The sequence below is a fragment of the Zingiber officinale genome, chromosome 8B (assembly GCF_018446385.1).
Source record: "Zingiber officinale cultivar Zhangliang chromosome 8B, Zo_v1.1, whole genome shotgun sequence".
Classification (NCBI taxonomy): domain Eukaryota; kingdom Viridiplantae; phylum Streptophyta; class Magnoliopsida; order Zingiberales; family Zingiberaceae; genus Zingiber; species Zingiber officinale.
In genome coordinates, this window is record NC_056001.1 from 81,331,923 (window position 1) to 81,354,490 (window position 22,568).

The 22,568-nt window shown below is 37.6% G+C and overlaps 1 protein-coding gene across 1 annotated transcript; it reads right to left on the reverse strand.

Moving 5' to 3' along the window:
- Positions 1-12,982: 12,982 nt before the first annotated feature.
- On the reverse strand, positions 12,983-15,599 carry LOC122013992 (calcium-dependent protein kinase 5-like; the record flags this gene model as incomplete). The annotated part of the gene is made up of 5 exons (XM_042570195.1): positions 15,455-15,599; positions 14,622-14,737; positions 14,131-14,298; positions 13,324-13,548; positions 12,983-13,093 (listed from the first exon to the last, which is right to left on the reverse strand). Coding segments are annotated over exons 1-5 (669 nt in total), but the record flags the coding sequence as incomplete, so codon positions are not given.
- Positions 15,600-22,568: the final 6,969 nt, after the last annotated feature.

The window sequence follows — 22,568 nt, forward strand, 5'->3', positions numbered from 1 at the left end:
CAAGAATTGGTTGCTAAAGACTCTGATTTACAATCTAAAAGCTCTGAGCTAGACTCTCTACGTTCATCCCTATCCACAGCTAAAGCGGAGATTCCTCCAAAGAGTATGAATTAAAGGCTTCTCAAGATGCTTTGGTAGATTATAAGGTGGGTGAAGATCACATATTTGAGAAGAGAAAAAGAATACTATTAGAATCTCCTAAATTCAATGCTTCCATAGCTACCTCGATTGCCAGAGCTTTCACTCATGGGGTTGAGGGGGGCAAAAAGCAACTAAAAAACAAAGGGCATTTAGCTTCTAGCCCTCCGGCTAACTTTCTCGATCATCGGTAACTAGTTGAAAGCATACCCCCTGATTTATTCCCTCAGCTAATCTAGTTTTGATCTGACAACATGTTTTTATGATGCAGAACAATTTTGAATGTTAACCCTTTCATGATGTTATAACTATCTGCGCAATTTGTTTTTGTCCTTACTGTTGGTCCCTATAGAGGCCGGCAAGAGGGGAGGGGTGAATTACCCTATAAAAATAAATCTAACCTTTCTTGGATATATCGACTAATTAACAAACACTTGTAATACACAGAGGGTTTACTTGGTTTGCAATTAGGGCATTGCTAATCTAAGGAAAAGAAGGCGCAGTATCTGATGATCTCCTCTGGGCGGAATACCCTCTTACAGCGTTGAGAGCACAGATAGAAAAGTAAAGCACTAAGAAATTGATTAAAAGTGTGTTAAATTATCTGTGCTAATCAGTGCTAAATTTATAGCACTGGTTGGGGCGCCCTGAAGAGTCCGGGCGCCCTGGGGGATAAAATTTTATCCCCAACTATCAGATTGAGTCAAAACTCGATCTGATCAAAATCTTCTCTCCGGGCGCCCCAGTACGTTACGGGCGCCCCGGAGGAGTCCGGGCGCCCCGGTCAGCTCCGGGCGCCCCGGACCCCAAAAGTCAACTCTGGTTGACTTTTTCCATCCGGTAGCTCTGCTTCGGTTCGGCTCATCTCGGTCCGGGTCTTCAACTCCGGTTTCGCTAGCTTGGGTGATCTTGGCCATCCGGAATAGGGCTCACCAGAACCCAAGTTCCGACCTTCTCATCGAGCAGCCTTCCTTCCCGATTTCTCACCCTCGAACGCCGAGCACATTCTTCTCGTCCACCGGTGTACTCTTCCGCGGTCACCTCGTCCCTCTGACGCACCGAGCCCGTCAGCTCTCTCCCCGTGCCATCCTTCTCGTTAGCCGTGTCTTCCGCTCGACTTCCTGTGTTTCTAAGCTCCTGCACACTTAGACACAAGGGTTAGACAAAACAGGACCTAACTTAACTTGTTTGATCACATCAAAACCCCTTGGGGTTCCAACAATCTCCCCCTTTTTGATGTGAGCAACCCAATTTAACTTAGGGTAAACATATGCAATAAAAATTATTAATTTGCAAATAAGTCCAAAGATTTTTCAATATTTAAGAAATATATACCTACCCCTAGACTTAACATTCCTCACATATAAAAAATGAGGTTCCTTTCAACAAGTCTAAGGTAAATTCTAACTTAAAAAAAATTAAGTGTTTTTTTTAAAAAAAAAAAGAGTTAGAAAAAAAAATGTGTTAATTTTTCAAAAATTTTGCAAAAATTTCTAAGTAAAACAATAATTTTCTATAAAATTTTGTGCGGCAGAAAAGATATCAAAAAAAATCTTTTTAAAAAAACTTTAAGACAATATTTTAATTTGCAACGTAAAAATTTTGTAACTAAAAAAATTTCTAAGTTTTTGAATATATTTTCTAAAGCAAATTGAATAACTCTTTTAAAGCATTATTTGCAATAGAAACATTTTCTAAGTTAAATAAAATTTTCAAAACAAATATTTAAAAACGTTTAGGGTGCGTTTGGTTTGCACCGTTTTCATTTTCATTTTCTGGAAAACGTGCGTTTTCTAGAAAACAAAAAATGACTTTTTGTCATTCTCTGTTTTTCTAGAAAATGATAGCCAATTTTTTAGAAAACGCGCGCGAAAAATGCAAACCAAACACCGTTTTTCAGAAAACGTGCATTTTCCAGAAAATGAAAATGGAAAACGCGCGTACCAAACGCCCCCTTAAGTATTATTTAATTCTAATTTTAATACTTTTCCAGAAAATTAATTAAGCATTTGATTTCAGTATTTTGGCTTCCAGGTCGTGGTGAGGCACTAGGCCTTCTTGGTTATTGGAGAAACAACCACTTCCTTAGACAAAGCTTCATAAAGAAATTATCTGTTTAACTTTCTCGTTGAAGATGTTAAGTTTAGTTTTAAATTCAAGTTAAACATATTTTCGGAACCCAATAGAGGTTCCTACCTACAGGGATAACCAAGTATTTCCTAGATACATAAGCTTTTGATATTTTTCTAATTTGACTTTGGTAAAACCTATAGTATCAGTTTAATCCTCTATAAGTATTAAAAGTAGAAATATTTGAACAGGTAGACTTTTTCAAATTTTCTATTTCTTCTTTTAATTTTTCATTTTCAAGTTTCAATTTATCAAAATCCTCTATTAGACATGATTTTTCCAAAATTCTTTTGGTTTCTAAAATTTCATTTTCTAATTTGTTATTTTTATTTTCTAATTTATACATGGATTTTTCCATAGCCTTAATACCAAAGTAAAGTTGATCAGGAGGTAAGAGGCATACCTCAGTTACCATATTAGATTTGAAGCCTGATTCTCCCCCTGCTTCGCTGCATTCATCTGAGGTTGCTCTCCCTTCATTGATACTGGGTTCTGATGTACTTTGCCCTTCATAGCTTTCCATCAGTGCTATCCCGGCATATTCTTGAATCTCGGACTCAGATGATGAAATATCGTCCCTAGTTGCTTTTAGATTCTTCTTCTTTTTGGGTATCTTGCCTTTGTCCTTCTTTAGTTCTGGGCAGTCTTCTTTTAAGTGTCCTTCCCTTTGACATTGGTAGCAACACATCCTTCTTCTATTTCTTGGATTCTTTTTATTCTACATTTCTTTAAACTTATTAGATCTTAAAAACTTTTTAAAGTTTCTTACCATATATGCTTCCTGATCCTCTTCTAAATCTGACTCGGGTTCATCCTTGGTTGCGTTTAGTGCGGTCATCTGGCTTGATTCCTTTGTTGTCCCTGCACACCTGGTTTTACGTCACTCAAGAGTAGAGAACAATTCTTCTAAAGTACTTACCTCCAAGTCTTTTGAAATATAGTAGGCGTCGACGATTGATGTCCATTCTGAAGTTCTAGGAAACACATTGAGTGCGTAGCATATGGTGTCCCGGTTTGTTACCATTTCACCGAGGTTCTTGAGACCAGTAATCAATTCCTTTACCTTCGCGTGTAGATCGACTACCTTCACACCTTTTTCCAGACGGATGTTCGTCAGTTTGTTCCGGAGGATGTCTCTTCTAGCCAGTTTTGCTTCGAATGTCCCTTCATGGAGTTCCAGGAACTTCTCCCAGAGTTCTTTGGCCAACGATTAGCTTCCGATGCGGTTGACTTCTTGAGGCGGCAACACGCTCAACAAGTGATATTCCGCACGGTTGTTCGCTATGGAATCACTCTACTCCTTCTTTGTCCACTGTCTCTCTTCTTTTTCTTCTCCATTCTGATTCGTCGGAGCTACAAAGTCATACTTTATAATTAACCGAATTTCGAAATCAGTTCTTAGGAATACCTCCATACGACGCTTCCAATGTGCGAAGTCCCCCTCGAATTTTGGTGGAACGATGCTTGGTCCGGCCATCTCGTTGCTTCGATCGGCGGTTAGTCCTCCTAAAGCGCCTTGCTCTGATACCACTTGTTGGTCCCTTTGGAGGCCGGCAAGAGGGGAGGGGTGAATTTCCCTACAAAAATAAATTTAACCTTTTTTAGATATATCAACTAATTAACAAACACTTGTAATAATAAAGAGATGAGACTAATTAAAAGAGATTAGACACAAAGGGTTTACTTGGTTTGCAATCAAGGGATTGCTAATCGAAGGAAAAGAAGACACAGTATCTAATGATCTCCTCTTGGCGGAGTAGCCTCTTACAGCGTTGAGAGCACAGACAGAAAAGTAAAGACTAAGAAACTGATTACAAGTGAGTTAAATTATCTATGCTAATCAGTGTTATATTTATAGCACTGGTCGGGGTGCCCTGAAGAGTCCCGGCACCCTGGGGGGATAAAATTTTATCCCTCAATGATCAAATCGAGTCAAAACTCGATCTGGTCAAAATCTTCACTCCGTGCACCCCGGTACGTTCCGGGCGCCTTGGAGGGGTCCGGGCGCCCCAGTCAGCTCCGGGCGCCCCGGACCCCAAAAGTCAACTCTGGTTGACTTTTTCTTGCCGGTAGCTCTACTTCGGTTCAGCTCGGCTCGGTCCGGGTCTTCAACTCCGGTTCCGCTAGCTTCGGTGATCTCGACCATCCGGAATAGGGCTCACCCGAACCCAAGTTCCGGCCTTCTCCTCAAGCAGCCTTCTTTCTCGGTTTCTCGTCCCTCGAACGCCGCACACGTTCTTCTCGTCCACCGGTGTACTCTTCCGCGGTCACCTAGTCCCTCCGACGCACCGAGCCCGTCGGCTCTGTCCCCGTGTCGTCCGTCTCCTTAGCCGCCTCTTCCACTCTACTTCCTGTGTTCCTAAGCTCCTGCACACTTAGACACAAGGGTTAGATAAAATAGGACCTAACTTAACTTGTTTGATCATATCAAAATACCTTGGGATTCCAACACTTACTTGTTGAGTACCCAAAAATTTATACGACATTATGTTAATTGTAGTTGATTTGGTTTCATTATTGAAGGGTTTAATTACTATTTTCGATCAGAGTTTACGTTCGAATTTGTTTTATTGTCCTTAGGGTTATTATTTATTAATCTTCCTACAAGTAGATTATCCTTATTTTATTCTATACCTCATTTCTTGATAACAATTTTTGTCCAACCATTACCGGCTGGGCAAGTTCACTTCTATATTTAATTTTATTCAAACTGAATACTCGGCCGGTCTTTAATGATTGGTTGAGTTTTATATACATATATTTTTAACTTATTTTCAGACTCGATCGGCCAGCAACGGCTGACCGAGCTTATATACATACATATATATTCTAGTCTTAAAATTCGATCAGTTGGTAATGAACGACCAAATTCATAATACCAAAAGTATATAATATTTAATCTCTTTTGGGATCTCAATATTTTTAAGTTCAACCTTTTTGGATATAATGGCTTTAATGTCTTGGGAACGTAACCTTTTGTATCGGCTAGCAATACTATTTCCTTATTGGTGATACGCGTACCTATGACGTTAGATATGCTCCCATCTCATTATGTCCGCTGCCGTATCAATCCATCCATCGACTCCTCTTTGGTCCCGCTTTTCTTATCACCTTAATCTAACATTTCTACTTGAAACACCTTTTTCGATACCCTACTTAGGCTTTTAAAGAGAAAAGAGAGGAAAATCCCTAACACTTCATCTTCTTCCTCTAGTTTGTGTATCTCTTATTCTTCACCTTCCGGTAACTATCCTTTTTTTTACTATTCCTTCCTGTTAACAATGTTGACCTTGATGAGTGGTACACTCAATGTTCCTCCAAGTTTACTACACAGGAAGCCTGTGAGATTTAATGGAACTATAACTTTCCTCCATACCTGGCCACCCCTATTTCTAGGGATCATCCTCATCTTCCTCCTCCAGAGAATGTGGCTATTTTCTGGGATCATGTTCTATGTGGTTTTAGATTTCCCATTCATCCCTTTTTTGTTGATGTTAGTAGGTATTTTGACCTTCCCCTGAATCAACTCGTCCCCCAATCATTCTCTATTATGGTTGGTTTTGTTGTTGTTTCTCATTTACTTGATTTTCCTTTAACTCCTCGGTTATTCCATCACTTTTTCATTCCTTATCAAGTGGAAGATAGCATTTTAAAGTTTCAATCACGCCCTAAAATCACCTTGTTCCATAGAATTCCCCCTCAAGGAGAATGGCGGGATAACTTCTTTTTTATGCATCTTCCTTCTCCACCGCCATACCTGATAACCTGGCATCAAAATCTTTCCCCTATTCCCCAATTAGGTGATACCTTCGAAGATCCCATCCTTCGTTCTACTATGGGGAAATTAAAAGGTATAAAGTTTAACTTGGCTTCTCTAATCACAAAAGGCATATTATTTGCTTTTTGGTATTAGCACAGCCGACACAACCTTGGACTTCTCCTTTGGTAAGATTATTCTCCTTACCCATGTTTTTAACCATCGTAATATTGTTCCCACCATGAATCTTTCTTTTTTCCAGTCGATGTTGTCCTTCTCACTTTCATGCACAAGAATACTTGACTCACAAAAGCAGTCTTGACTAGAATGGGGAAAGAATTATTAAGGATCATCATCTCAATCACCCTTCCTCTCTTGGTTTACTACCTCTGTCTGAGCAACCTTAAGAATCCTCAAGCTCATCAGATCAAGAAGGTCCCTTTGTTGTGAAATGCAAAAAGCCTCATGCTTCCTCCCCATGTCCACTTTCTTCCACTATAGCTACTTTTGAACATATTCTTATTACTTCTTCTGAAATCTCCCTCAGTAGAGGTAAGGAACCTTCCCTTCCTACACATGCTCATTCTAATTTTGCTCTGAATATGATGAGGCCAGGACTTCTTATTCCTATGTCTATTAATATTCATCCAGCTGTTTCTTCACTTGAGGAAGCACCAACTATTCCTGTGGCTTCATTGCCTATCCTTCTAGCTCTACCTTCTTCTTCCACCAAGCCCCATGCTAATAGAACTCCTTGCAGGAGATCAATTACCTCCGGGCCAATCAGAACATCCATTGAATAGGATCCTTCATTAGCTAGCCTTTCATCTTCACAGGGTTCTGAACTTCCTCCTTCTTCTTCTTCTTCACCATTTACTACCTCTACCAGCTCCTCTATCCTTTTCAAACAATCTCATGGGCTACCATCCCAATTTTGTCAAACCTCTGTTCCCACCTCAAACGGGCTACTTCAACTGAAAGGATCATTAGCTGAGTCATGGTTGTAGTCGCAGGCACATATAAAAAGGAATACAATATCTGAACTTGTTGATGATCATAGTTGTCAAGCTACTGTAGTAAGTTTCTGATTAAACTTTCTTAATTGGTAACATAGAATATAACTATGTTGTTATTCTATTCAGCTCTATGCTTCAAGCCTACATTTGAGCAAGCTAACTGAGGATTTAGAAAGGACTAACCGAATTTTTAAAGATAAAGTGGAGCAATTACAAGCTACTTTCAATCTCCCTAATAATGAACTCATTCAGCTACAGGATAAGGTGCATTCACAGGCTGAATTCAACGCTAGCTTAGAAAAAGCTCTACAAGACTGCCGCCAATTGCTATAATCCCGAGAGGTAGAAAAGGAAAACTTAGAACTACAATTACAAGGGCTTAATTCTAAGATTGATGTTGAAATGACCTCAAAAGATAAAGCTCTCTCAGATACTACTCACAAAATCGCTCTTCTAGACCAATTACAGTTATCCTATAGCTCGAAGTCCCTAGAATTAGCCCTAGAGTTAGCTTCTAAAGATTTTTTCTTGTTTCAGTAATAGGAAGGATCACGAGCCCAGGACTCATAGATAAGCTCACTTTTGCAAGAACTAGAGGAGGCTAAGGCAGAGAAAGCTACTTTGTAGGGGGAAAAGGATAGCCTACAGTATGAGTTTCAAGCATATAAAGCAAGTGAGGAAAAGCGCCGGTAGAGCAAGCGCAGATCCTATCTAAATTCTCCTGAGTTTGGTGGAGAATACGCTCAACGCATTATAGGAACCCTTACCTATTCTATTGAAGGGGTAATTACACAATTGAGAGAAGGGGGCTACCTATCGAGAGAACCTCCTCCCTTGTTTATAGATCGCCGACAACTTAACAAGGAGCTTCCAAAAGATTTTCTAAGAAAATTTGAGTGAACTTGGGATCTTGCATTTATATTTTTTTTATTATTTCATCCTTACTGTATGATACGTATTGTTTATCAAATGTTAATGAAAATTTACACTTACCTGTCTTCCTTGTGTGATTTCCCTTTCTTCATGACCACCCAAGTGTTTATATAAATGAACTTTTTCAATATACTAGTCATATGTAGAGAAATCTCATAGAAAAATTATAATCGAAGGGAGTAGATCTCATAGTTATCCTTTAAGTGATATATAATGCTAAATGAACTTTTTCTGATGATCTCCGGATTTATATGATGAGTTAAATGACTTGCTTATATATATATATAGGTCGGTTGGACGTATATTTCTGGTTGAGATAATCATACAATATAAATGCACTTTTAGACTATTCCCCTACTGTTTGATGGACAGGTCGGATTTGTATTCCCGATCGAATTAAACATCTGCAATATAAATGTTCCTCTGGGGTTTTCCCGACTGTATGATGGACCGGAAGAATTTGTATGCCTGAGCAAAATTAAACATCTGCAATATAAATGCTCCTCTGGGCTTTCCCCGACTGTATGATGGACCGATCGAATTTGTATGCCCGAGCAAAATTAAACATTTACAATAAAAGTAATGTTGATGCTAAAACCCATGGTTGATCTTAGGGATGATTTAAAGTCTCTGGTTCCCCTTAAGGAAGCTTGTCCGGTCACTACTTAAGGTTCCCGATCAACTGTATGATAGTTTAATGTCTCCAGTTCCCCATAAAGAAACCTGTCTGGTCACTTCTTAAGGTCCCCGATCGACTGTGATGATTTAAAGTCTCTGGCTCCCCTTAAGGAAGCTTGTCCAGTCACTCCTTAAGGTCCTCGATCGACTGTTCAATGGTTTAATGTCTCCGGTTCACCTTAAAGAAGCTTATTCGTTCATTCCTTAAGGTTCCCGATCGACTGTGATGGTTTAAAGTCTCCAGTTCCCCTTAAGGAAGCCTGCCCAGTCACTCCTTAAGGTCCCTGATTGACTGGATGATGGTTTAAAGTATCCGGTTCCCCTTAAGGAATGTTGTCCGGTCACTTCTTAAGGTTCCTGATCGATTGTTCGATGGTTTAAAGTCTCCAGTTCCCCTTAAGAATGTCTATCCAGTCACTCCTTAAAGTCCTCGATCAACTGTTTGATGGTTCAAAGTCTCCAGTTACCCTTAAGGAAGCATGTCCGGTCACTCCTTAAGGTCTCCAATCAACTGTTCGATGGCATAATGTCTATGAGTCCCCTTAAGGAAGCTTGTCTGGTCACTCCTTAAGGTCCCTGATCGTCTGTTCGATGGTTTAAAGTCTCTGTTTCCCCTTAAGGAAGCATGTCCGGTCACTCCTTAAGGTCCCCGATTGACTGTGATGGTTTAAAGTCTCTGGATCTCCTTAAGGAATCCTGTCTTGTCACTCCTTAAGTTCTCCAATTGACTGTGATGGTTTAAAGTCTCTGGTTCTCCTTAAGGAAACTCGTCTAGTCACGCCTTAAGGTTCCTAATCGAGTATTCGATGGTTTAAAGTCTCCAGTTCCCCTTAAGGAAGCCTGTTCGGTCACTCTTTAAGGCCCCCGATCACCTGTGATAGTTTAAAGTCTCTGATTCCCCTTAAGGAAGCCTGTCCAGTCACTCCTTAAGGTTCCCGACCGACTAGATGATGGTTTAAAGTCTCGTGTTCCCCTTAGGGAAGCTTGTTCGATCACTCCTTAAGGCCCCCGATCGATTGTTCGATGTTTTAAAGTCTTCGGTTCCCATTAAGGAAGCATGTTTGATCACTCCTTAAGGTCCCCGATCGACTGTGATGGTTTAAAGTCTCTGGTTCCCCTTAAGGAATACTGTCTGATCACTCCTTAGGGTCCCCGATCAACTGGATGGGGGTTTAAAGAGAAGTATATGACCCTTCCCAATAATATTGCATGTACCTTTTCTGTTACTCATATCAATAATGTTTGTACAAAATATATGAATTACTTACAGGCATATTTGCTAAGTTCTATATGGTTGCAAATGATTAGTACTCCAAGGTCGTTCGAGTTTTCTCCCTTCTGCATCTTGGAGGTAATAGGATCCTGATACATGTTTCTGTATGATCTTATAAGGTCCTCCCCATTGTAGTTCCATCTTGTTAACATCTCCAATAGGCTTGATGTGCTTCCATATAAGATCACCTACCTGAAAAAACCTTGGAATAACCCTTTTGTTATTATTTTGTCTCATTCTTTGGCAATAGAAAATGAGCCAGGTTGCCGCTTTGTCCCGTGCTTCCTCTATTAAGTCAAGTTCCATGAGGCGTCGATCCGCATTGCCTCCTTCGATCAGATTCCACTACAACTTCAATCGGAATTACTGCTTCACTCCCATAAACCAGGTGAAAAGGAGTAATTCTTGTGGCTTCTTGAGGAGTGGTACAATATGCCCACAATACACTGGTAATTCATCTACCCTGCTACCACCAATATGATCTAATTTTGTTTTGAGTCCTCTGATAATTTCCATGTTGGTTACTTCGGCTTGTCCATTCACTACAAGAAAAAATTCAAACAACAACAGTTTTTCACCGTTGTCGTAAGTCATTTTGAACTGTTGTTAAAGGCCGTGTTGTTAAAAGAGGTGGCAAAAGACAACAGTTTTTAACCGTTGTCTTTGAAGGCAAAGACAACATTTTTTACAACGGTGAAAAACTGTTGTTTTTTCCTTCAAAGACAATAGTTTTTCACCGTTGTCTTTGAGCGTCTACCTTTAATAACAGGGTCTTCAACAACAGTTTTAAACTATCTACGACAACGGTGAAAAATCGTTGTCTTTTTTAGAAAAAAAATAAAAAAAAATTAATACACAATTTTCCAATATTATAAATCATTCAAAATACTAAATTTCAAAATAAAATTTAATATACAATTTTCTAACATTCAAAAATAATATTTATAACATTCTGAAGAAATTTCATAAGCAACCAACAAAATTTCATAAGCAACCAACAAAATGATAACACTATTAAAACAAAGGTAGAACAATATAACACAAGATTTTCTACTTAGATGTCAGTGAAGAGGAGGAATTGCAGCTCCTAGTGCTCCTTAATTTGTTAAAGTCTCTTCATTTTTTTAGCTTGTTGGCATTCTTCCCAATACTCTTGAGGACACCTAAAAAGAGCAAAATGAAATTATACAATCCTGTGCACAAGAACTATGTAATTCTAAGTGGTGGATCATGTCTGTCACAAGTTCGCCACTAATTTTTTTGACCATTATGCACAGATTGTAGACAAGCATGAAAATAAGCAGAACCATAAATATAAGCGAATAAAGGATACCTTTCAATCTTCGAAATCTTCTTTTCTGGTTGGCCCGTCTCCTTTTCCTCTCTTCTTTTGTTAACTCTGCCTCTTCTTTGATGTTTCCTTTTCCATGAAAAATCTCCTCAGGGGCAAGCATAGCCGCATCTGAGACGGCCAATGGAGCAACCTGCAAAACCATTGTATTTCAGTGACTCGTAACTGTTTTTACCATAAACTAAAAGACAACTCCAAAAGATATTTTTACCTCTTCCATTGCTAGAGCAGGTACATTGACTTGTATAGACATGTCCTCAATAACCTACATCATAACTTATGGTCAATCAAGAAATAAATACTAAAAGAATTAAACACTTGATAAGCTTTATTGCTAACCGGCTTTGTAAACGAAAGTCCAAGAATAAAAGGTTGCAAAGATAATTACTTGATACTTCTGTTAGATAAAAAAAAAGAAATTAATACCATAAGTTTGCCTAAACATAATGCTAGAGCACCGAGAAATGCACTTCCTAAATGTTGTTAAATTGTAAAATGAGTGATTTTAGCAAATAAACCTACTCCTGACAAACTATATGTATTATCACACATATTCAGTAAAAATCTTACAACAACTAGCACATTTAATTGCTCTGCTTGCACTATTGTACAGTCACAAAGAATATTCTTCATCAGGCTGAAATCTAACTTTAGAATATCTTAATCATTTTAGTAAGGACTGAAGAGTGAAGAGCATTAGTTGATCATTAGTTGTTTTTGTTGTGTCCAAAAACAATTGGACCAATCACACTGCAAAAATTGTTGTAGAATTTAATATTCATTGGCGTGCTTAGCCATTCAAGGACTTTAATGTTCCATGTTCATACAATAAAAACTTCTGGCATGATGAAATCAAATGTAAAGCGACAGTATCTTTATGCCCTTCACAAGCCTAAAGCAACAAACAAGCAAACATATCATCCTTTGGCGCATACTCCATCTTACATTTTATAAGTATAAAGTTGGCAAATTAAGATATGACATACAATGATTGTACACACCAGAAGCTCTACTGATCTGACTAATCATGTCCACTTTATCAGCATCTCTACATGATGATGCATTTAATTAAATTCCAAATTCCACCCTAGTTCAGTAAATATTCTGAAACTTCCTACGTCCACATTATAAATTTTTCTTTTAACATTATAAGAACACTTTATGAATCTGACAACAGATACTTGGAGTAACTTGCACCAAAATACCATTGATTTTGATCAACAAGAATTCTGACAATAGCAGAAGCTTCAACAAATAAATGTTTATATGAGTTAGAAAATACTAGCGCCCTGCTGGATAAAAGTTTCAACAAGGAAAAGGGACATGGAAACACTAGACAGTGGATGTTATTATAAACACAATGTTTCAGATTGGGCCAAGATTATAATGAGTAACAACTCCCTGTCCTATGTCTCTTCCAATCCACAAATGAATTTAGAAAATAACAACTCAACATGAGAAATCCTTTGCAATTTCCAAAAAAAATCAATTGTCAAAAAATAGCACTGCATAAGAGAAGAAACTTACCCAGGTTTAGAGTCGGTGGAACTTGTAGGAGTATCGGCCTTCGTCTAACCCATGCAAGAGAAGAGACAGAAATGTAAGTAAATAACGAGACATATTGTATCGATTTACAAGGACGAGTAAGAACGAAACAACACTCAACTGCAACGGCATTTGTGATCCCTCATACTTATGTTTAAACTATTCCTCATGCTTATGTTTAAACTATTCCTCATTGTCCGCCGACCGAGTCCCAATCCCATGGTACCCTTTTGCATCATAGCAACAAACTCACCGTAATCAATGCGACCATCCTGAAAGACCAAGTCACTTTCTGTTAGTTTTTGTGTTGAGACCCAGATTTGGAAGCATATGTTCACTATAAGCTTGTTGCCAGGGCCATGAAAAATTAGCGACTAAAATTTATCAAGTAGGAGCATGCAAGGTCTGATGAACAAAAGAATACTTAATTTTGGTTTCTGTTAATTTATAAGGAATGAGATTTCTATAGAATTGCATGTAGATCATGTAATATAGTACTCACATTATCCTGATCCACTTCTTTAATGATGTCTTCGAGAAAAGCATCAGTCATATTATGCTCTTTGCAAGCTTGCTGAAGCTCGTCAACTGTGATATAACCACTTTCATCCTTGTCGAAGTATGAAAAAGCCGCCGCCAAGTGTTCCTCGCGCTCTAGCTTGTTAAGATGTACTGTCGCAGCAATGAATTCACCATAGTCGATGGTTCCGCTGTTGTCCACATCTGCCTAAAAGTAGTTTAACATGTCAAAGGAAGCACAAAACTTGATTCTCTTTAATCTACAAGCGATAGTCTTCGTATATCAAAAGGTATCTTTAAATAGAATGTACCGAGCATTATAAAGTTCAAGATGTTCTCTCCATAATTTCAGATGAACTCCAAAAGAGGATTAAAGTGAGGGCACAAGTTTAGATCTTCAAAAGTAAATTCTATTCGAATGGAACAATTGCACTGAAGAAGTTCAAAAAGAAAAAGAATGGTCAAGAAACATTATTTGAACAAAAATATCAAATGAAGCAGAAAGGTTTGGTGAAGAAGAAATACTGAATCTGAGGGAAGAAAATTGGCAAATATTTTACTACTAATACAAGGGCTATGGAAACGGTAAACTGAGAAGCCTGTGCACAGAATGAGAGCCATATGAAACCTATAAACATGGATTCGAGACTCGAAACATGAGAAAATGTGTGATCCATTTAACCTAAAGCACATTCAAGATAACTGACTAGTCTATGGATGGAACAATCAATCAATGTACTTTAAGTAATTATCAAATTGTGCTATTCCTTTCAAGGTAGCATTGTCTTACTGCTTCCATAAGATCACGAATCTCTGTATCCTTTAAAATCGAACCATATCTATTGAAACCTGCTTTAAGCTCATCAAAGGTAATTGACCCACTGTTGTCTGTGTCCATTACCTTGAACATTTCTCTTAATCCGGCAATCTCTTCCTCCGAAAGGCTTTCCGCTATAACCTGATAGAAAATAGAGAAATTATTTCACAATCTAAAATTATTAGGCTTGTACAGAGCATCCATGGAAATATTTATAATAAAAATAAAAGCCCTTGTGAATAATCTAATTCCTTTTTCTTCAAATTTTGGAATATCTATCCATCCAGTGTACTTAATCATAAAAGAGGAGTTGTGGCAGTGTTAAATCAAATAAATTAATTAATAAATGTGAAAGTAAAGTTTGAATAATCTAGCAATGCAAAATAGAGCAAACTTTTATGGGAATCAACAAGAAACTTCATCCCAATAATAAAGGTCACGAAAATTTTAGGTTGTGAACTCACTCGCAAAGCCATCTTCTTTAACTTATTCATTGCAGAGAATTGTTTGAGGCGAGAAAGAACTGCCGGATCAAGTGCTCGATCAGGAGCAACTCCATGATCACATATCCAAGGATGACCTGACCATAGAAAAACAATAAGCACAGAACCAAGATAACACTCATTTTACTTAAATTTGAATGTATAATATAATTGAATTTATTAGATAACATCCATAGACTAATCAACTAGGTCTTGATTCTTGCAAGCATAAGCCTTTAACACTTTTACTCCAAAACTAAAACTTTCCTACTCAAACCAAGACAAGAAATTAAGATCTGCAGTTCTGCACTCTGTAAATGTATATGTAAAACTCCAATCAGAATATCAGATGACAAAAGTTACCAATCTTTTGATGCCTAATTCTCACAAGAAACAGGTACAGTAGCCCTTTTGTCAAGTGAAAACTACACAAAGGTGACTAAACACAAGAAGAAAAAAAAGAAAGTCTAGTTTATGCATGTTGAAGAAGTTTCAGATGCCTAAATTTATTAATATATGATGACTGGATTATATTCAATTTAAAAATTAGTAATACATTCACATGAGCCATACTATTGCTGTTGCTTAGTGAAAGGTTAGCGGCAACTGGCATATGACAATTAAATCTTTTAATCTAGAGCAGATCCACTAAAGCTTTAATACGAAAAGTTGCCAACAAAATCACTGTATAAAGAATGAAAACTAAGGCCATGCTGTGTATTCATAATACTCCACAATCCACAAAAAATTATTCATAATAGAACTAAGGTATCGATAAGAAACACTAGTTAATTTGTGATTGGCAAATAGCATACATAGTACTTGATGGGCTATCAAGCGTTCTGAAGGTTTAGAACATAGCATGTTCCTTATGAGATCTTTGGCACTGTCTGAGATCAACGGCCATGGATCTGATTCAAAATCAATGACTCCCTTCAAAATTGCATCAAAAATTCCTTGTTGTGTTCAAAGAATGGTCAAGAAACATTATTTGAACAAAAATATCAAATGAAACAGAAAGGTTTGGTAAAGAAGAAATACTGAATCTGAGGGAAGAAAATTGGCAAATATTTTACTACTAATACAAGGTCTATGGAAACGGTAAACTGAGAAGCCTGTGCATAGAATGAGAGCCATATGAAACCTGTAAACATGGATTCGAGACTCGAAACATGAGAAAATGTGTGATCCATTTAACCTAAAGCACATTCAAGATAACTGACTAGTCTATGGATGGAACAATCAATCAATGTACTTTAAGTAATTATCAAACCCAGAGAGAGGAAAAAGAGGAAGACGAGGAGTAGGAGGAGGAGGAGGACGAGAAAGGTCGAGGCTTGAGGAGGAGGAGGCGGTGAAGATGGCTGAAAGTAGAGGCCGTGAGGAGGAGGTGGCGAGGCCGAAAGTTGAGGCGACGAAGAGGGCGGCGAGGAAGGAGGCAGCGAAGAGGGTGGTGAGGAGGGAGGAGGCGAAGAGGGCGCTGTGGAGGGAGGCGGCGAAGAAGGCGATGAAGAGGCTGGTGAGGAGGGAGGCGACGAAGAGGGCGGTGAGGAGGAGTCGGCGAAGAGTAGGGTTTTGGGAAAGAGACAGAAAAAAACAAGCGTAAAACAAACAAATGACGAAGGAGAAAAAGTGGCAAAAGAAAAAATAATTGCATTTAACAACACTTAATAGACAACGGTTTTTAAAAACCGTTGTCGTAATCCCAAAAAAGCGCACATAGACAACAGTTTTAAAAAACTGTTGTCGTACCCTTTAAAAACCGTTGTTGTATCCCCAAAAAAACATAAATAGACAACGGTTTTTAAAAACCGTTGTCATAGGCCAAAAAAATTACTAAAAGACAACAGTTTTTGTTAAAATCTTTGTTAAAAGGCAAAAAGACAATGGTTTGGTATAAAATCGTTGTCGTTTGAGTGTTGTTGAATAACGTTTTTCTTGTAGTGATTACTCTGTGGATACGCCACAGAAGTAAAAGCTTGTGTGATGCCATAATCATAACACCATTTTTTAATTTTTCCTGCCCTGAAATTACCTTCCATTATCATAAATTATTTTGTATGGAATACTAAATCTGCAAACCATATGTTTCCATAGAAATTTAATAAATGCATTTTAGTAATTCTAGCCAATGGTTCTGCCTCTACCCATTTAGAAAAATAATCAACAACTACTAATAAAAATCTCTTTTGAGCAAGTGCAAGAGGAAAAGGCCCAACTATATCCATGCTCCATTAATCAAAAGAACAGGATACTATAGAAGTCTTCAATAGTTCAGTGGGATGATGAAGAATATTTTGATGTTTCTGACAAGATAAACATATTCTCATAAGTTAAGCAGCATCTGCTTGTAAAGTAGGCCAAAAATATCCAGAGATCGACCTCCCATATGACTACCACAAGAGCCTTGATGCATCTCTTGTAAGATGTATTGTATATCATTCGATCCAACACATTTAAGTAAAGGGCTAGAGAAGGCCCTTGTATATAGATGATCTCTAATCATAGTGTATTGGCTTGCCCTTTTCTTGAATACCCTAGCTTATTTCGCATCAGTGGGTAGAATTTCTTATCGTAAAAATAGAATGATAGGTGTTCTCCAATCACTCTGGATTTCTAGATTAGCACGTTGATCAACACAAGATACTAATAATGTTTGCTCCACCAGTCTATCTAAATTCCAAGGTATAATGGCAGAAGCTAATTTAGCTAATTCATTTGCTGCTTGACTGTCTATTTAGGGGATTTTTTTTACACTTATTTCATGAAATTCAGCTTTCAATTTGTCAAATGCCTCTACATATAGCTTGAGTCATTCATTGCTAATTCCAAAGTTATCTGTTAATTGCTTTGCTACTAATTGAGAATCAGAATGAATTACCACACAAGTAGTTCCCACATGCTTAGCCGCCTGCAATCCTATTATCAATGCTTTATATTCGACCTCATTGTTGGTGGCTCTATAATTTAATCTAACATATAGCTGCATTCGATCTTGTTTAGGAGATATAAGAAGAATCCCTATTCCACTACCTTGTCGAGTAGAAGATCCATCCACATAGATGATCCAGGTTTCCTCTATTTCTGGACTTGGTATTTTTGTTATGAAATTCGCTAAAACTTGAGCTTTGATGGTCATCCGAGGCTAATACTGTATATCATATTCACTAAGTTCGGTCATCCACTTGAACAATCTTCTAGACGCTTCTGGGTTAATGAGTACCCGCCCAAGAGTGTTATTAGTCAATACTAAAATTGGGTGTGATAGAAAATAAGGGTGTAATCTCTGAGCTACTAAAACCAATCCATAAGCTAACTTCTTAAGTGTCGTATATCGGCACTCTGCTCCTTTTAATAAATGGCTCAAAAATACATAGGTAACTATTCTTTCTATTCCTGCCTCACTAATACAAAACCAACAGCATGATTGTTGGCTAATAAGTACATCCACAAGGTCTCTCCTACTACTAGTTTAGCTAATATAGGGAGAGTAGACAAATATTCTTTCAACTCCTCCAACTCCTTGCTGCAGTCCTCATCCCATTGAAATTTAGTTGCTCGTCGAAGTATTTTGAAGAAGGGAAGACTCCGATCGGTCGACTGAGATGTAGCGAGACAGGGTGGTAATCCTCCCTGTCAATTTTTGTGCTTCCTTTAGGTTCTGTGGAGGAGTCATGTCTTTTAGAGCTTTTACCTTGCTGGGATTAGCTTCTATTCCTCGCTCGATCACCATGTATCCTAGGAGTTTTCCACTCTTGGCCCTAAATAAACATTTTCTGGGATTGAGCTTGAGTCCATACCTCCTTAGTGTACTACAAGTTTCTTCGATATCAGCACATAAACTAGAAGCCCATATAGATTTAATAAGAATATCATCCACATAAACTTCCATATTTCTTCCAATCTACTTCTGAAAAACCATGTTCATAAGCCTCTGATAAGTAGCTCTTGCATTCTTTAGACCAAAAGGCATAACATTGTAATAATAAGTACCTTTAGCAGTTATAAAGCTAACCTTTTCCTGATCTACCTTAGCGAGCTCTACAAAAAATACAATTTTCAGGGACGAACTCTGGGATGAATTTATAAAAAAAATTCATTGCAAAATTTTTTGGGATGAATTCTACGATGAAAATTTTTTTGTCCCAAACCTCTTGTTGCTAACTTTTGGAATGAATATTTTTTTGTTACAAATTTGGTAACGAATTTAGGGACGAAATTGGTGACAAATAATATTTTCGTTCCCAAATTCGTCGCCAAATTTACAATAAAAACTCTATTCGTCGTAATATTGTATACAATTTTGGAACGAATACCTGCTTTGTTGCAAACTTAGCAACAAATTTGGGGAGGATATAGGTGACAATTTTTTTTTGTTGCCAAGTTTATCCCTAATTTGGTGACAAAATTTGGCAACGAATTAGATTTTCGTTGCCAAATTCGTCATTAATTTTCACCAAACCTTTGCAACGAATATTATTCTTGTTGCAAAATTTGTGATGAATTTGGCAACGAAAATACTAATTTAATTTGCAACAAATAATCCTTCATCCCATATTTCGTCCTAGAATCTGGGATGAATCTATGGATTCGTCCCAGATTCTGGGATGAATCTGTGGATTTGTCCCAGATTCTGTAACACCCACAAAATTATAAGATAAGTATATGGGGGTTAGTTGCTTTAGAACATAGAGGTAAAAAGAATCAAAAGAAGAGGTGAAGGTTTGAACCTTGAACCTCTCACAAAGGATAGAAATAAAACTATGTATGATAACCACTAGGATAATGAATAATATGTGAATGGGAAATGCTGTGAATTGTAGTTCAAAGTAAAGATAAAAATTTAGTGAGGAAACAAGAGAAAATCAAGTAGCCTTCTTCCTCTTGTTTACCTCTTGGTTAAGAAAAGGAGTAACAAAAGACAAGTTATCTTTCTCCCTCTTTCTTCTCTATTTTCGTGGGGTTTAAGGGGATAATGAAGAGAAGAGTTAAGGGGAAGGGATGAAGACATATTCTCATTAGAAAAATACATGCATGTATTAAGGAGGAGAGGAAGCAAAGTTCACCTTTGTAACTTCCACCCACTTAGCATAAAAAGGAAAGGAACTAAAGGATTTCATTTTTTTCCTTCTCCCTCACCCTTGCCGAGACTAGAAGCCTCCTCCCTCATCTCCACAAGCCATGTTTAGGTTTCTCTCTAAGAGAAAACTAAACTACAAGAAGGAGCCTTCAAGGTGTACCCTTCCAAGCAAGATAACAATCAAGAGGAGTGCTAGAAGAAGAAGCTCCCTTCTTCCTCTTCACCAAGGGTACCAATTCTTTAAAGATTAACAAGTGAACACTAGGTAAGCTTCCCCTCACCTGTGGTACAATAGTTTATATGGTTTTTCCATGGAGATAGATCGCTTAAAAACCTAGGACTTGCCTTGAGAAAATTCGTCCAAAAACAAGAAGAGTCTAAGAAAGTTGTAATTAGATATGCTTACTATTTTTCTTGTGACATGTCTTTTATGTAAGAGGTTAATCTAAGTTTTCCATGCTAGAATAAATAATGAAAAACTAGATCCATAAGCCTTAGACTCTCGGCCAAACATGAACAAGAAGACTAGGTAAGTTAAGACTCAAACTAAGCATGTTTCCTAATTCTTTTGTTATGTACCCTATGATAATGATGTTGTTAACCTTTTCTCTTACTTGTATGTTGTTTGAAACTCCATTTCCATGCTCATGAATATTCGGCCATATAAGAAGTAAAGGCCTTGAAGAGTTTTAAAACTAAGACTAAGCATGTTAAGATTTTTCCTAAGACAAGATATGAAGCTAAATGTTATGACATGATTGTATGTTAGTTATGAATCTTATTCCATGCCTATGAAGGTTCGGTTATGATGAGATTTGAATGTCTAGGAAAGTTGAAACCAAGGCTAGGAGGCTCATGACTTCTTGATTAAACAATATGAAACTAGTTGATGATTTTATGGTTGCTTGTTACATAGAATTTTGGTTATATAAAACTTTCGGCCACACCAAGTTTTAAGGCTAGGATGTGTAGATTTTTTTAACTAAGTTTACTCATGTTGTTCCTTGTTATGATGCCATGAAAAATTGTGTAGGGTTTCCATGCTTTTAGGCCATATGAAAAACAAAACCAAGCTCATATGTTTCGGCCACTTTTGGATTAAAGGCCTAGGAAAACTTAGAAACCAACTTATATATGTTCATGATGTTTCTTGTGGTAAGTACTATGAAAGGTAGTTGTGTTTTCCATGCTTTTATGCCACTAGAAATTTAGTTCATACTTGATAGGTTTCGGCCAAGACTAGAGTAAGGCCTAGAGGAATTTTGAAACCAACTTACATATGTTCATGATGTTTCTTGTGATAAGTACTATGAAATGTAGTGTGGTTACCATGCTCTTATGCCATTAAAAACCTAGTTCCATGAGTTATAGGTTTCGGCCACCTTGAGTTAAGGGGTCTAGGAAGTCTGAAATTTTAAACAAGCATGCTTATGTTGTTCCTCATGAAAATGTATAACATGTTGGCTTAAGGTTCAACACTTCCATGCTACTTGTAACCTAGAATGAGACAAGCTAGGGTTCGGCCATGATAAGATTAGGAGCTTAAGAAACTTAGAACCCAAACTAAATATGCTTAAGTAGTTCCCTATGAAATATGATATGATATGAGTTTAGGGTTTACATGTTTGCTTGTTGCTTAGAACTTGATTTCTCTTCATGAAAGGTTTCGGCCATGAAATAATTGGAAACCTAGGAGGGCTTAAAATTTAGGTTAACATGCTTATGACCTTTCTTATGTTAGTATGTGAAGATACCATGAGGTTTTTTTTTATGTTTATATGTTGTCTAGAGATCATGTGGACCTTTCATGACTTTCGGCCATATGGGTTTAGTGACTAGATATACCTCACATGCTATGAAGAGATGATATTAAATGATTCCATGAATGGTTATGTCTTTTTTATGATATGTGTTATGTTCTTTTATGTATGCTTATGACCCATGTATGTGCTATGTGCTCAAACATGCTTACTTTATGACATGATAAAATGATACGTTCGTTATGCAAGCCTATGATTCATGCATGTGCTGTGTGCCCAAATATGCATGCTTTATGATAAGTGATATGTTCATGATGTATGTTATGATTCATGCATGTGCTGTGTGCCCAAATATGCATGTTTTATGATATGTTAAGAAATATGATATGCATGAAATGATAAGAACTATGATATGTAAGCCATGCTACTTTACTTTATGTATGGCTTGTACCAAGGGTGGGCTCCATAAGCGCCCCGGGGTCGATGGACTAAGAAACGGGCCTCGTTAGGGATGGGCTCCTAAGTGCCCCTAGGTCGATGGACTAAGAAACGGGCCTAGTATGTTTGCCTTGTAGGGTTCAAGACTTGCTACCTTGGACCTACATAGGACGCACGCATTTATGTATGTGGTACAAGCCGGGGCCCTAATCATGTTGAGATTATGTTTAAGTATATATTGTATAAGTTTTCAAAAGACATGTTGTATATGTTGCATGATATATGTTTAGGGATTTACCATGCTTATACTTTATGATTATGCCATGCTAGTTATGATGATGTTATGCTATGACCGGATACGTTTGATGATCATGTTGTGTTATGCCATGATACTTTATGTTATGTTAAGATATGCCATGATATGCTCTTGACATGATACAATTGCCTTTATGCATATGACTTGTGATTTTAATATGCTTGTCGGTTTTTGTGAGTAGGAAAGGAACTTACTGAGCCATGAGTGCTCATAGCTTACTTTCTTGTACCACAGATAAAGGCAAGGAATGGATGTACTAGGGGAGCAGCAGGAGGGGCTAGAAGGATGTGTGCGGTAGTGAACTGGCTAAAAGAAATGACCTGCTTTTGTTTAAT